Genomic DNA, 15,670 nt, shown 5'->3' on the forward strand with positions numbered 1-15,670 from the left:
ATCCCACCTCCACCCCAAAGCAGAGCATATACAGGTATGTGCTCAGTCTAAGGCAATTTATAGAGATTTGACATAATCTCTAAGTTCTTCTTTCTCTTGATGGTTTTGCAGCTCAGAAGTGGAGATCCTGCTTCTTGCAGTCATACAGGTTTTTTCTGTAGCCATTTTTTTCCTGTTGATGATATGAAGGATAGTTTTTCTTAAATCTCAAACTTTGGGAAGAAGGCAGAATTCTCTGCTAATGTACAGGGGTTTATTTTCATGTTTTTATCTATCCATGATTTTCAGATACCTGTTTCCTGTAGCCAGTATTCTGGGGAAGAAATCGTACAATTGCACTAACCTGTGGAAGTTCAGTCTTCCGCAGATGTAGTATCTATGCTGTATGTTACTATTTATAGATACTTCTTGTGTAGTCATTAAAAGGTGTGTTTTACATTAATGCAAATGTTGAGTTTGCAATCTACATAAACCCATATAGTGGATTTGTCAATATAATAAGGCTTTGCATTGGGCAAAAGTTGATTTGAAATCACTCTTCAAGATAGTTACATATTTTTTCTGTTTTGAGATTTATTACTCAGTCTTTTCAGTTGCACTGTCTTAATTGTTTGTCCCCTATTAAAAAAATCTAGTGTAATATGTGAGGGTTTAGAGGGCTTAAAGGGCTTAAATTTAAAATCATGCACCCCCCAACCCAGCTACAAAAGCCAGAACTGTGCATAGATCCCCTGATACTAGTGTTAACTAGGAAGCTTTACAGCATCTAGTTTATTTGCTGGATTTTTTTGCACAAGCACTTTTAATGATAGTAAATTTATTAGGAAAGTAAGGGCAGTGACACTTTTATTATACTAGTTCTTTAGCTTCTTTGTTCCACATGATAGGTGCTGAAAAAAGTGAAATATTATTCTGTGTTGGTGAATCTTATCGGAGATTTGTTTCAGAAATAAATTGTGCTTCTTGGCAGAATGGAGGGTTTTAACATTCCAAGTAGTATGCTCGGCTTTACCTTGCCTCTACCATTATCTCAGGAAATGAGGGCCTGTGATTTGAGTACACAGTGGTCAGTTTCTTTATGTGAAAAGTTAAATATTTATATGGCTAGCAAAAGAACTCTGTGCAGCGAGTAACTGTGAGGAAGAATTGAAAATTAATAACAGTGGACTGGAATAGCTTTATTTTTTATTTCAGATTTCGACCTATTAAAGGAAGGCAAGAAGAACTAAAAGAGGTGATTGAACGTTTTAAGAAAGATGAGCACTTAGAAAAAGCCTTCAAGTCCTTGACGTCAGGTGACTGGGCCCGGCACTATTTTCTTAACAAGAACAAAATGCAGGAAAGGTTGTTCAAGGAACATGTAGGTGTATTTGTAATTAATGTGCTTTTTCAGATGGTTGAAAGGCTAAGAAAATGTAAAAATTTCTTAGGAATGTAGCAGTAGCAAAGTAATCCACTGCTTTGTCATGTTATTTCTTTCATTGATTTTCAACAGAAACTTCCTTTGTTTTTTAAAAGCCAGCTAGCTTCTACCTCCTCCCCCTTGCCCCTGCTTCTTTTTTTTCTTTTCTTTTTTTTGAGTTAACTTACCACTGCCTTTTATTTAATAGACATGTAGAAGGGAAGACACATTTGCCTCCTCTGCTGTTGGCTTAAGTCATAAGCAGAAGAGAGAAGACGTACTTCCAGGAGATGAAGAGTTTCAAGAACTTCTTTCATTCTTTGGAAGGGGTTTCTCCCCCCGCTCCTTTTTTTGTTTGTTCTGTGTTGGTTTTTTGGTTTTGTGTTTTTGTTTTGTTTTTTTAACTTGCAGCTATTTTAAATCAAATTGTGTGACAACAAAAGGTGAAGGAAAAAGGAGAAGCCTTGCTACCTCAAATTACCTCAGTTGTTTGGGTATAGGGGCTTTATGTGGGAGTGTTACTTCTCTTCCTCTACTTCCCACGCCCCAAATCCATTTTGTGTATAGCATAAAGGTTGTTGGTTCTCAAAGTGCAAGGAAAGCATAGTGGGTTTTTTTTTTTTACTCAAAAAAACAAACAAACAAAACCCCCAAAAACCCAAAACAAAAACCAACTCCTTCAGGAATGAGTGCGTTGTTTTCAGATATAACCAAAAGGAATTTGGCCTACTTTAAAGTGCATCAAATCTAGTAATACAGAAAAAAGGAGGCAGCAAATTCTGCTTTCCCATATTGTTTGTTGAGTAATACTACTGCACTTTAAAAAGAATTGATCGATCAATCCCTGAATTCAGTATCTAGATTTGTCAGGGAAATAGTATCTTTATCAGAACTGGCAGGAATAAAATTGGATCCTGTAGATTGTTAGGTCTCGGTGGTTTTTAAAGATCAGAGAAGAGTTCTTGAATGCAACTACTCAGTGACTTTAAGAAGAAATAATCGATTTTCATTGGTTGGACCAATTTTGTAGCGTTTAAGGCATCTTTAATTTTTTTAAACTCTTTGGATAGTCATGTTAGCCATGTGAAGATCCCTGCAAGTCAGTCTGGAGAAATAAGATTAGTGTAATGTGTATAGTTAAAATTTGTAATCAGAAATGCATTTCAGCAAACAACATCCCATTGCAATATCCATTTTTTGTGTATTTTTTTGTGCAGTTCACTGACTTTCATTATTTTTATATGAAGTTCCCCACTGCTTTTGTTTTGCTTGTAACAGAAAAATACTGTTTTCTTTCATTGCAGGTATTTATTTATTTACGAATGTTTGCAACTGACAGTGGGTTTGAGATACTGCCTTGTAATCGGTATTCTTCTGAACAAAATGGAGCCAAAATTGTTGCAACAAAAGAATGGTAAGAAATATAGTTTACTGTTGCATTCCGTTTCTGTCAATTAGTTTGAAAGGTTCTAAAAAATGATATTGAAGAAGTATGATTTAGAATTAAAACTGCAACCAGTGAAATAGAAAGTTTTGTATTTTTACTTACAAATTAAATTTGGTGTCTGTTTTTGCTAAGTACTTAACACATAATAGATGCATCTGTAAGACATGCCTTTGTATATTTGGATGTAGCCATATAGTTTTCAGTATACAAGTTTTTTTTATCTTGTTTTCAGTCAGATGATTATTTTCCTCTAATCGTGAGTTGTTGGCCTTTTGTGAGAAACACAGCCATGTCAAGACTGGCATTATGCTGGATTTGTTATACGACAAATAATTGTGAGGAAAATGAGGTTTTCACCTTTGTGAACTGAGGGGTGTTATTTGCATATTTTGATTGTGCAAGATAAATCTCTCCTGGAAACACAAAGTTGGAACCACAGTGTATTACCCCATCTCATTTTTGCACATCTAACTTTCATTATAAGCATGTCGGTGGCAGCAACAGCAGATCCCTGGGTTAATTCAGATTTTAAAATAAATTTTCCCCTTCGTTCCCTGTCGTCCCCGTGTCCTGTCCTGTCCTGTCCGTCCCGTGTCCTGTATCCCCCCACCCCCTCGTACTTTATATTTGTTTTGCTTTGTGGCAGTACGTACTCATAACATCACATCTGAGATGATGATAATGCTATTATGTGCAGGCTAGGATTGAGTAGCTAGATATTATACAGGCAGCGTACCAAGTAAGCATGCCATTACTGTGGGGCTATGGCCTCAACATGTGGGAGGGTAAGCTTTAAGAAGGTTGAGGCCAGTTTCTAGCTCTTCATGACTATAGCTGGAAGTTCCACAATTATGATATAATCATGAGTTGGTTTGGGTTTTTTGTTTGTTTGAATTCTCCCCTTAACTGATTCTTTGGGGTGGAAGCTTTGTATTTAGGTGTGTTGAAAATGAACTAACTTTTCATGCTCAAAATCTTGAGTGACCTGAGAGAGAGCAAGACAGGAGAGCTGCTTCTTAACCCTGCCAATATCTGGAAAACTACTGAGACTCAGAACTGATAAGAGTTCTCAGCACTGTCTATAAAAGGAGAATTTTGGACTTAAAAGGCTTGTCTTCACAAACCTTGGAAGGTTTGTGTCCTTCCTGTATATTTAGTATCTTCATACTAATCTGTGTCAAAGTAATCTGGCCAAAATTTGAATGGCCACTCTAAAAAGCAGTAGAAACAATGCCCTTGCAAGATAATGGAAACTGTGTGCTTCTTCCTAGGCTGAGTATTCAGTGTCTCTGATCTGCTATATTTATGATGGCAGTTTGGCTGTCTGCACATGAAAGCATCATGGTTTTGTTGGTCATTCGTCTGTGTGTGTATGTCCCAGCCCCCTGCCAATGGTCTATTTCAAGGACTAGCTTGATGCTGAAGAACTGCTCATGAGAAAGGAAAACATCTTGTGTGTATTCTGGCCTTTTTTTGAGTCAATACTGGCCCTTTTTTAAGAAGCCATGGAGTTCTGAGTGTCTTCACTATGCTGTGTTTTATTGGCCAAAGGAAGAAGTATAGGAAATGCAAACAAGAGCAGCTGGAGGAAGTCAAAATGTCTTATGTGCTGATGGGGAGGGAGTGTGCGCAAATGAAAGAATCTTGCTTTTCGTTTTAACAACTGTAGAAGCTGAAGTAATTAACTCTTGCGTTTTCTTGCTTGCAGTGTCAGGACATGGTAGAAACAATGGTGGTAATGTCTGTCAGAATTGATGTAATTGATTCTATATAGTAGCATAAAACCATTTATTTCATGTCTGATAAAAAGTCTATTTAGCCTGATATCCTGTCTCTAACTGAATTAAAACACGAGGTTTATAGGGGTTGAGATACGGTTTACAAAACATTTCCTGTTATTGACAGCTTTTCTTGAGAAATTACTTTGCAATTTTGGCATATGCATTCTTACTTCTGCTACTCTTTTTACACTAAAGGAAACGAAATGATAAAATAGAATTACTTGTGGGCTGTATTGCTGAACTATCAGAAATGGAAGAAAACATGCTGCTGAGACATGGGGAAAATGACTTCAGCGTCATGTATTCCACACGGAAAAACTGTGCACAGCTGTGGCTTGGTCCTGCTGCATTTATCAACCATGGTGAGTAGTAAGTATAGGAAGCATGTTAAAGGACATAAGGAATTCTACTCAGAAGTGTTGTTTTATGTGAGCTGAACAATGCAGGACCTTAGAGAAAATGTCTGAATCTGGCTTGCTAGATTACTGTAGGACAAAATCCTGTTGGGATTTTCCTAGACCAGACCTGATCGGCTGTGTACTGGGAAACTCACAGAAGGCTTTAGGAAAGTGATGCCTTCTTCCTTCACAGAGATTTTGGAACTGGCAGCTAAGGTAGTGGAGCATATTGTGGGTTACCTTGAATTCTTTGTGAACTTAGTCAACAGTAACATATTTCTTAGGTGAACTTCTTATGCCTTCTTTAACCTTTTGCACAGAAGCTTAACTGATTCTGTTGCATTTGTATGCTGAAGGAAAAGCAGGTAGGGTTTAAGATAAATCCTGTTACCTTACAGAGGAGAGAAACTGAACATTTGTGGTAGCATAGGGAAGAGCTCAAAAACCAAACTGTATAAAAATAGATATCTTTTGATGTATAGCTTTGTGCAATACTAACATAACTCCCAGTATTTAGTTGAGATTCTACAGTTATTGAAGTCAGAGTGAATCCTTACTTTAGATATCTACAACTATTCATGTTTCAGGTCTTATCAACAGTTAATTGACTTTATCTTTTGGACCTTTTTCAGATTGCAGACCTAACTGTAAGGTAAGCAAGAAATTAAAAGTAAATAAATAAAGCACCCCATTTTTTTTCTCCCCTTTTTTCCCTGCACCTTTTCTTCCCCAACAGTTTAACTGTTTTTTTCTTATTCAGGTACTGTTCAACCTTAATAATTAACTTTTTTTTTTCTTCCCCCCTCCCCTTTCTGTTGTCTCCTTCCCCAGTTTGTATCAACGGGCAGAGATACAGCATGTGTGAAAGCTCTAAGAGATATTGAACCTGGAGAAGAAATCTCTTGTTACTATGGAGATGGGTTTTTTGGAGAAAATAATGAATACTGCGAATGTTACACCTGTGAAAGGTATGCATTGATGTAAATAAGTTTCAAATGGAATTGGGCATATTCATAATATATTTTGTGAAACTTGAAGTCCTTTATTATGAGTACTCAGATTTTTGGACACATTACAATTGCTTCCTAACTATTTGTTGTAATGATTTTTTTTTTATGTTGTTACTGAACGGTCATGTTTCCTGAGAACTCCTGCATGCTGTTTTTCTTTTAATTCTCTGTTCTGGACATAGCCCAAAATGAGAATAACAAAAGAAGAAGTGTAGATTCTTAAAAATATTTGTACAGAATAAGGTAGAATTGGAAGGAAGAGCAGTTGTAGCTTCTACGAAGCCTTTAGCAACTGACCCCCAACTTTTGGTCTCTTTTACACTAGAAAAAGTAAATTTTATTAATGTTTTCTATGTTGACCTGAAATTCTCTTCTGCTGGGAGTGGGCAAAGTAGTTTTCACCCTATGGTACTAGAACTTGGGGGGTTTGTGTTCTCATAAAGATCTACTGGTTTGGACAGTACTTGCCTATATCTGTCCATCGCACAACAGCAGCAAATTTGTTGTTATACTTGTTTTTCACCTGTGCTGCCCCAACCTAGTTTCTTCACAAAATCAGTTGAAAGAATTTCATAGTTGGTTTTTGCCATGTTGAAACTTCTGCTTGTGAGCATGGAGGCTCAACATCGTATGTGAGAGCTTCACCTAGTTCCAAGAGGAACTACACAGAACCTATGACAGTTCTATTACTGTTTCACCTAAGTGTGGAGAGAGAAAACCTACAAAGCACAAAATATTAACCGTATTGAGAAATAGCTTTGTGTACCTACATATAAATAGTTTAAGAACCTTACCTTCATTTTTTACTAGCTAGTTTCATCGCTAACAATTCTTGCAATTCAAGGGAAGACCTTCTGGTGTGGACTTTCAAGCTCATATGCTGTTGGTAGATCATTCCAAGTGAAGGGTACAGTCTCAGTCTATCTAGAGAGCTGCTAGTGAAAATGTACTTCAGTCCTGGGAGGTGTTTAGTATTGAATAAATGGGCACCATGATTGTTCTTTCCTTGTTACTTGGAGTGATAATATTTCTTTTTGCTCAAGTTCCTTTGATTGTTGATTTTAATGTAATACGGACATACTTTCTCTTTCAGGACAAACCAATTTTATGTGTCTGAACACTTCCACTAACTTGTCATCTTCGTATTTTAAGTACAGGAAAGTGTTATATTTTAAAGCTAACGTTTGGGTAATTCTAACTTTAGGAATCTGGTTTTTGGTCACAAGGCTGTGTTACAGCAATCGAATATGAGAGATTTTAATTTAGCAGAGTTGAGCAAGGAAAAATTAGTCCTTACCAACACTGATGAGGCAACTGTCACTTCGTACAGCACAAAAAAAAATCATCTTCAAGTGACCTGATTTTGACTATGCTGTAAAGGGTGTTAATTTGTAATGTTAAACTGCTAGACTTCTAAGGATCTGTGGAGTACGTTTGGGAGGGTTGGCTCTGTGCAATTTTTTTTCCAAGCCTCTGAAAGTCATCACCAAGAAAATTGCATATCTTTACATATGTGCATGTACTGTTTTTAGGTGAGCCTGCTGTTCATGCTGGCTGAGACAACTGAGCACCAAAGATGACATGTCAGAAGACAGTTGTGGTTTTTCATAGCACTATTACTTTCTGATCTAAAGTGGCTGTTGCTTGTGCTAGGTACAGTCTAGTATCTTAAGCTGCCTGTAATTCGCAGAATACAAAATAATACTGAAAGAACATTTCATATCAAACAAATACCAGTTAATTTGAGAACAAGTATCGTATCTGCATAATAATTAACCTTGAGAAGCTTGAGAGCCTGTCTAATCTTTTTGGTGCACTTTTGATTAAGTTCTGTAGATTTTCTTCCAGTACAACACACTGGAATCCACACTGAAGTTGTCTTTAGTAATTCTGCAGATTGCAAGCATACTGGATTATTAAAGAGTATCAAAGGAATCCTAGTAGTAGTGATTGAAGTGCAAGTACAGGAATTATTAATCTTCATCTTTTTCTGTAATTAGAAAAAAAAAAATTCTAGGTTTGCTCAGCCATTTCATTTTCATGGTAAATACATACTGGAGTCTTTCAGTTGCAAAGGAACACAGAACTATGTGATAATTTTATTCCATTTTCTGTACTTTTCAACTCTTGCTGATGCAGTAAGAAGCATTGTAACTGAAGCTGACATATTTGTACTAGCCTGCTGTGATTAGGGAAAAATTGAAATTGTTATCTAAGCTAAGTAGTATTTTGAATGAGCATATTTCATTTTCACCTGTATAATTTGACTGTGAAATGATACTGAAATAGAAGTAAAGCAAGGGAAACCTACTTTTGCAACTTTCTTCTTGCAAGAAATAAATGAAGGGGTTTTTTCTGCACATCTTACTAAAATGAGATGAGTATATGATATCCTATTAAAGCACCCCACAAAATGCTAATAAACTCAGTGGTTATTGGTATTGTTTATCCAAATATACCTGGGATTCAAACTACTGTATATGAAACACAGTTCTAAGTTTATATTAAGAGTTATTTAATACATTGTATCCTCTTTTTCTTTGTAGACGTGGAACTGGTGCTTTTAAGTCAAGAGTGGGATTGCCAGCACCTACTCCTGTGATTAATAGTAAATATGGACTGAGAGAAACAGATAAACGATTGAACAGACTTAAAAAGTTGGGTGACAGCAGCAAAAATTCAGACAGCCAGTCCGTCAGCTCTAACACTGATGCAGATACCACTCAGGAAAAAGCTAATGCAAGTAAGTAAGGGGAAAAGCTTGGAGTGCAGGATTAACGGTTTCATAAAACCATGAAAAACTTAAACTGTCATGGAATTTCTCTCTTAGTGTTGAGATGCATCTCAGATGCTGGTCTTAAGATTCCTGTATAAATTACAGTTCTAAAGGCAATTTAAATAGCAATTCACTTTTCTGTAAGTGTTTCAAGAACAAGAGGTTGGTATGTTCTTGTTTTGTTTTTATTTATAACAAAAGCAAATAGCTAGTGTCATATTTCTGAACATGTCAGTTAAAGTTCTATCAGTAATGTATGTATTTCAAAATACTGTAAACTATCACATGCAGTAGCATAGTTTAGAAAAGAAAACTTACATAGTTTGAGTTATCTACATTCTGTAGGAAAACAGTTTTTAAATAAATACTCTTAGTAGAGATTATTAAACAAATAGTCATTTCCTTTAGAGATCCTTTAAATTGGGCAGCTATTCCCTCTCCACGTCCAGGACTGATATAGTTCAGGTACCTATTCTGAAGTGAAAGTGCACAGTTAGTTATCTTGGAAGAAATTGGAAGGGATTTTTGTTTGTGATGCTCCTGAGAGACTTCTCTTCATGGAGCAGTGAGTATAATTTTATTTACTTTCCCCATTCCCCATGTCTGCCACCCTCAGTATAGGCAAAAATAAATAACTTCAACTTTGACTTAAGTAGCACAGAGGTTTGGAGCTATGTAAAGTATTATGGTCCCATCTGGCTCCTGTGTGCTGCTGTGATATTTTAAAAAAAAAAAAAAAAAAAAAAAGTTTCCAAAACCCTCTTATGATTTCTAATTACAACACGTTAGAGTTGCAGCTTTGCTTGGACAAAAATCCTTTTGCTTACCACAGTAGGTGACAGACAGCTGGATACTTGAAACTGAAACCATTCCTTGTGGTTTAACCCCAGCTGGCAACTAAGTAGCACACAACTGCTCGCTCGCTCCCCCCTCACCCAGTGGGGTGGGGGAGAGAATCAGGAAAAAGTAAAACTCTTGGGCTAAGATAAAGGTAGTTTAATAGGACAGAAAGGAAGAAAATAATAATAATGAGGAATAATAAAAAAAGACAATAATAAAACATTACAATAATAAGAAGAAATTATAATAATAATAATAATAAAAGAGTTGGAATATACCAAACAAATTATGCACAACGCAATTGCTCACCACTTGCTGACTGATCACCAGTTAGTTCCAGAGCAGCAATCCACCCCTCCAGCCAACTCCCCCCTATTTATATATTGGGCATGACGTCGCATGGTATGGAATATCCCTTTGGTCAGTTTGGGTCAGCTGTCCTGGCTGTGTCCCCTCCAACTTCTTGTGCCCCTCCAGCTTTCTTGCTGGCTGGGCATCAGAAGCTGAAAAATCCTTGACTTAGTATAAACACTACTTAGCAATAACTGAAAACTTCAGTGTGTTATCAACATTATTCTCATACTGAACCCAAGACATAACGATGTACCAGCTACTAGAAAAAAGATTAACTCTATCCCAGCTGAAACCAGGACACCATTACAGTACTTAAGGTTTGGGGGGGAGGGGGGGGGAGGAGGGGGGCGGGGAGGAGTGTTCCTCCCTCTGTAGGAAAAAATTCTGGGGTTAATACTAGAGCATGCTGATCCTCAGATTTTGCTTCAATAATAGTCAGTAAAAACTGTGGACAATGTGGGATGGATTTAAAAAAAAAAAATGGTAGAAGAAGAAATTAAGTAAAAACTAAACTTGGTATATTGGTAGCAGTGAGGGAAGTATACCTGGAATTTAGGTGTACTTTTGACTTGTTTGACAATTCCTTTCATGTTGGAGTTGCAAGTTAAGCAGCTCACTCCTTACTGAGTACTGTCTAGCCTGTTTCACGGATTTTGATGAAGTGTTTAAAATAAATGAAATAACAACAGTATTTGGGAGTGGGAAACTCAGGATAAAGCAGTGTCATAACGAAACCACTTTTTTCTTTTGCAGCTAACAGAAAATCTTCAATTGGTGTAAAAAAGAACAGCAAAAATAGAACATTAACAAGACAGTCTATATCAAGAATTCCAGCATCATCAAATTCTACCTCATCTAAACTAACTCATATAAATAATTCCAGGGTACCAAAGAGACTGAAAAAGCCTGCAAAGCCTTTACTTTCAAAGATAAAGTTGAGAAATCAGTGCAAAAGGCCAGAGCAAAAGAACACTTCTAGAAAGCTCGAAATGGGAAATCTAGTTCTCAAAGAGCCTAAAGTAGTTTTGTATAAAAACTTGCCCATTAAAAAGGATAAAGAATTGGAGGGACCAGTCAAAGTTGCAGTCTCTAGTGGATGCTTAACAAGGCATGCAGCAAGAGAACATAAACTGAATTCTGTGAAAGGTGCTCATGAGCATGGTGATATACCACCCTGCACATATATAACAAGGAGGTCAATGAGAACAAGGATGAATTTGAAGGAGACCTCTGACTTAAAGCTTGAACCAAATACATTGGATAGCTATAAGAATAATTTGACTGGAACGCAATCGGACGTTTTAGAGCAGCAGTCTCATGTGGTAAATGAAAATGATGTGGCTCATGGACCATCACATAAAGGGGAGATTAGGTGCCAGAAAAATGATGCAGGCATGTCAAAAAAGAAATCTCGACAAGGAAAACTTGTGAAACCATCTGCAAAAACAGAAGAAATTGATACTATGCACAATACACCTGTGAAAGATGAAGTACCAGATTTGATTAGTTCACATTCAGAGCTCGGAGAGAGGAATAATGTGGTGGACACACCTGTTGGCTATAAAGACTGTATCCCTGGATCTGGTGGCTGCTCTGTTGTAACATCTGACAATTTTAAAGCAAAAGACAGCTTTAGAACTGCAAAAAGTAAAAAGAAAAGACGAATCACGAGGTATGATGCACAGCTTATCCTTGAAAATAGCTCTGGGATCCCTAAACTGACTCTTCGTAGACGCCATGATAGCAGTAGCAAGGCAAATGACCAAGAAAGTGATGGAATGAATTCTTCAAAAATAAGTATCAAATTAAGTAAAGACCATGAAAAAGATAATAATTTATATGTAGCAAAGCTAAATAATGGGTTTAACTCAGGATCAGGCAATAGTTCAACAAAATTAAAAATACAGCTAAAACGAGAGGAAGAAAACAGAGGGACGTACCCTGAGGACCTTCATGAAAATGGTATGTGTTGTAGTGAAACTCTTTCCCTTTTGGAGTCAAGAATGGAAGTAGACGATTATGGTCACTATGAAGAGGAAACAGCAGATGAATCTTCATCAGAAGAGGATGATGAAGAGGAAGATGACTATGATGATGAATTTGATGACTTTATTCCTCTTCCTCCAGCGAAGAGATTAAGGCTTATTGTTGGCAAGGATTCAATAGATATTGATATTTCTTCCAGGAGGAGAGAAGATCAGTCTTTAAGGCTCAATGCATAAGCTTATAGGTCGTAAACTGACCTGGATGTCATTTTTAAAAAAAAAAATAAATAAAAATTAAAAAAAAAAAAAAAAAAAAAAAAACCAAACAAAACACACACAAAAAAACCCAAAAAAAAACAAAAACAAACAAACAAAAAAAAACAACAAACCAACCCACAACAAAAATTCCATTTGATTATTCCTCAACTGAAGAACTTTCTGAAAAACTTAGTGGCAGCACTTCTTTATTGTTTATTCACCTATCAACGTAATATTGTAGAAAGTGTACAGCATACTGACTCTTCTTAAGTCTGATTTGTGCAGATTTTTATTGTACTTTTTAATAGCCTTCTTATGTGCAATTCTGAGTTAGAGGTAATGCTCTGTTGTAAAATAAAGGCTCAAGCAAAGTTATGAAATTGCATCAAATCTTTCCATGCAGGACAATGAGAATACAGTGTGGCTACATAATTATTTTTGATCAGTAAGAGCATTAGTTTGCTCTTATGACATTTGACTAAACAATTTGAAAAAATCATAGTAGCAGCATATTAAGGTTTTCTAGTATATGCTAATATCACCAGCAATGATCTACAGCTTTTTGATTTATTTGCTAGATGGTTTTTTTTCCCCCCTTGGAGTTTGTCAGTTTTAACACTGTATGCTGTCCCAGACGTACTGTTTGTGGCCTTTGTTATAGTAGCAAACCGTTGGTTGGAAGTCAAATTGATTTCTTTAAAAAAAGAGGAAAAAAAAAAAAAAAGAAAAGGTGTTGACAATTTGCTGACTTTTTAGTACATTATATGTACAAGGGTAGCAGTATGCAGAATAAAAGTTTGGATATGGTGTATTTATTGCTTGTTATGTAAATTAAACACCTTGTATTTAACACTTTTCAATACTTTTAGATAAAATTGTTCTTTGCAAGAATGATTGGTGCTTATTTTTTCAAGAATTTGCTGTGAAATAATGTGATTACAATGGGCAACATTTATCCAATGAACTGCAGCTATCCTAAATTGGTTCTTCATATTTTTCTGTTGCACTTGTAAAATGCTACAAGGAATTTAAAGAAAATTATTCACTTTAACTTATGATAGTTTTATGAAATTAAAAACAACTAAGTCACAGCTTTTGTTCTGTGGTAACCTATAAATTGTTTGTCTTTTAAGAACCAGTTGTAAAAGACTGAAAAAATATGTATATGTTGTAAATATTTGTGTGTTGTGAGAAATTTTGTCATAAGAAATTGAGATAACTTGCCAGAAAGGTTTTTAAGTTTAGAAATACATCCATGCCAATAAAATAGGAAATTGTAAACCTAGTTTTAAACTCTGCATCAGTTGGAGTTCTTTGCTCATACGTAGTTCACTTAATATTTCAGAGTCTGCTTTATAACAATGAAGAGTATCAGAGCAATCTTTTGGCTCTTTTGTTTTTAATAAAAATGTTAGGAAACTTCTGGGCACAATGGACTTGTTTGTATGTATAAATCGGCTCATAAGCCATTTCTTTGAAACAGGTCTAATGTCATAGCTGACTTAACTGTATAGCACTTTGGTCTATGGTATTTGTGTTTTTACTCAACCATGGATTAAGGTTTAGAGTTGGTTTTTGTTTTGTTTTTTTTTTATCTAGGGGTGTAGAAACAGAAGTCACATCATAAAATGTGTGCCGTTGGATTAGTTGAATCCACTGTTAGCTGAATGGTATTTTCATGTCAAGTCCAACCCTCACTGCCCAGAAGAGCAAGAGCTTGAGTTACATGACCACTGTATTACCCAGTTGTGAGAGCATTAGTGGAAATGGGTGGGTGAATTTGCATGTGAGCTGATTGTAATGGTTTGGCCCATCTCTCTGACCCTCACAGAAATGAAGAATTTTTCCAAAGAAATCCTTCCAAATGTGTTTCAGTAATCTGTTAGACTGCGCATCAGCTCATGGAATCTGCCTTCATCTCGCTTCCCTTCTGTATTCTTAGCAGAGAATTAAGTGTAGAATTAAACATAATACTTGTAACTTTGGTTTTTACAATGTCCAGTCTCTGTTAACAGCCCGCTGTGTCTCATGTTTGAAGTATATATATTTTTTAAAAAACGGGTAGGTCTGTATGTAATGCACAATCTCTCCTGTCAGACCTGGGCTTTTACTTCATGGAAGACTGAACACGAAAGCTTTGGTAAGTATGCTGACATTTTTGAGTACCGAGTCAGCTATGGTGATTGTCTTGTGGGATTTTTAATTGTACTGTATTATATAAAAATGGGTTACAGGGAAGATAACTGTGTTATTAAGGGCTTGCTTTGTAGTAGGAAGTTTACCAGCAAACAGTTGATGAGAAGTAACAGTAATACAGCTCTTTCCTCGAGAATTCACTTGCATTTTCACTGGGTGGTGTGCCCTGCAAGTATGTGCTGTATCGGCGAAAGAGGTGAAGAGCTGAAGAGAGCAGCTGCGTGCTTTTCTGTTCACTGCCTCACAGATTACTCCTGGAGTGTGCTCTGGGATACCAGTTTCTCCTACTTTGCTCTGTAGTCAGTTTTTCTTGTAGCTGTTCTGTCTCCCTGCTGCTCCTGCTTGCAGACTCATGCTGAACGGTCCTCTGGCAATCGTGGTGGTTCTAAGGAAGGGGTGATTGGTTTGCAGAAACATGATTCACCTGGGCATTCGAGGAAAAGGGGTGCAGCAAGTACACGTTGCCAGCTATTGTTGGCATTTATTGACCAGTATGCTTAAGAGCAAGTTTAAGGGCTTGAAAAACCAGCCTCAAGCAGTGAAAGCACATCATGAAACAGGTAGTAAAGAAATTGGAAGATAATCCTGCCCTTGGAGGCAGAAGCTTTTTGCCTCGAGTAGATGTTCCTACTAACTCATGGTTCACACAACCCCTTAATGAGAGCTGCTTTGCTTTTTCTCTGATGCAGAAGTAAGTAAAAGTAGCTCTTTGGGCATCGGGAACTTGGGATTGCCTTTGTTCATTGAACAACCTTCTTGGAGAATTTGGAACAAAAGCTTTTAGTCGTTTCGAGGGTAGACAGGTCCATACTGATGTCCTGCTACACAGATTTTTGGTGTTACAGATGCCTTCATTAAATGCATTCCCCCATGTTGATGAGGTAGGCAGGGGTTGCACAACCTGTCTCTTCTGTCCTTATCCTGCCACAGATATTTTTTTTTTTCCCCACCATTTAGATGTGAATTGGCAGATTGTGCTGTTTCCCTAACCATAGTGGTAGGGGAATATGAATGTTTGTGTCACTTCTATGAGAACCTGACAACCTGGGGATGTTTCTCGCTGTCCAATTCAGATCACAAAGCACTGTGAAGTTAATAGTGACTTGGCTACTGGGGACCCTGTCTAGCCTTTATGTCTCTCATTTCCCCAGATACTGGAGAGAAAAGTTGCAAAGGCTCGGTAGATTTAGGGTGACCGCAGCACATCTTTTAGTGGGTTGAAG

At 36.8% G+C, this 15,670-nt stretch overlaps 1 protein-coding gene across 3 annotated transcripts in view; it reads left to right on the forward strand.

The window, feature by feature from the left end:
- KMT5B (lysine methyltransferase 5B) overlaps positions 1 to 12,326 on the forward strand; it is a 30,823-nt gene extending 18,497 nt beyond the window's left edge. For 2 of the 3 annotated variants that reach the window (XM_049820584.1, XM_049820583.1), the window contains exons 4-10: positions 1,195 to 1,360; positions 2,707 to 2,816; positions 4,826 to 4,992; positions 5,661 to 5,680; positions 5,860 to 5,996; positions 8,585 to 8,781; positions 10,762 to 12,326. In XM_049820584.1, coding sequence (XP_049676541.1) covers positions 1,195 to 1,360; positions 2,707 to 2,816; positions 4,826 to 4,992; positions 5,661 to 5,680; positions 5,860 to 5,996; positions 8,585 to 8,781; positions 10,762 to 12,230 — 2,266 coding nt within the window. In that variant the 3' untranslated portion in view covers positions 12,231 to 12,326. Of the gene's footprint in view, positions 1 to 1,194; positions 1,361 to 2,706; positions 2,817 to 4,825; positions 4,993 to 5,660; positions 5,681 to 5,859; positions 5,997 to 8,584; positions 8,782 to 10,761 lie in introns of those variants that run through there. The other variant, XM_049820585.1, reaches the window with a different exon arrangement.
- Positions 12,327 to 15,670: the final 3,344 nt, after the last annotated feature.

The sequence above is a fragment of the Accipiter gentilis genome, chromosome 17 (assembly GCF_929443795.1).
Source record: "Accipiter gentilis chromosome 17, bAccGen1.1, whole genome shotgun sequence".
Lineage (NCBI taxonomy): Eukaryota > Metazoa > Chordata > Aves > Accipitriformes > Accipitridae > Astur > Astur gentilis.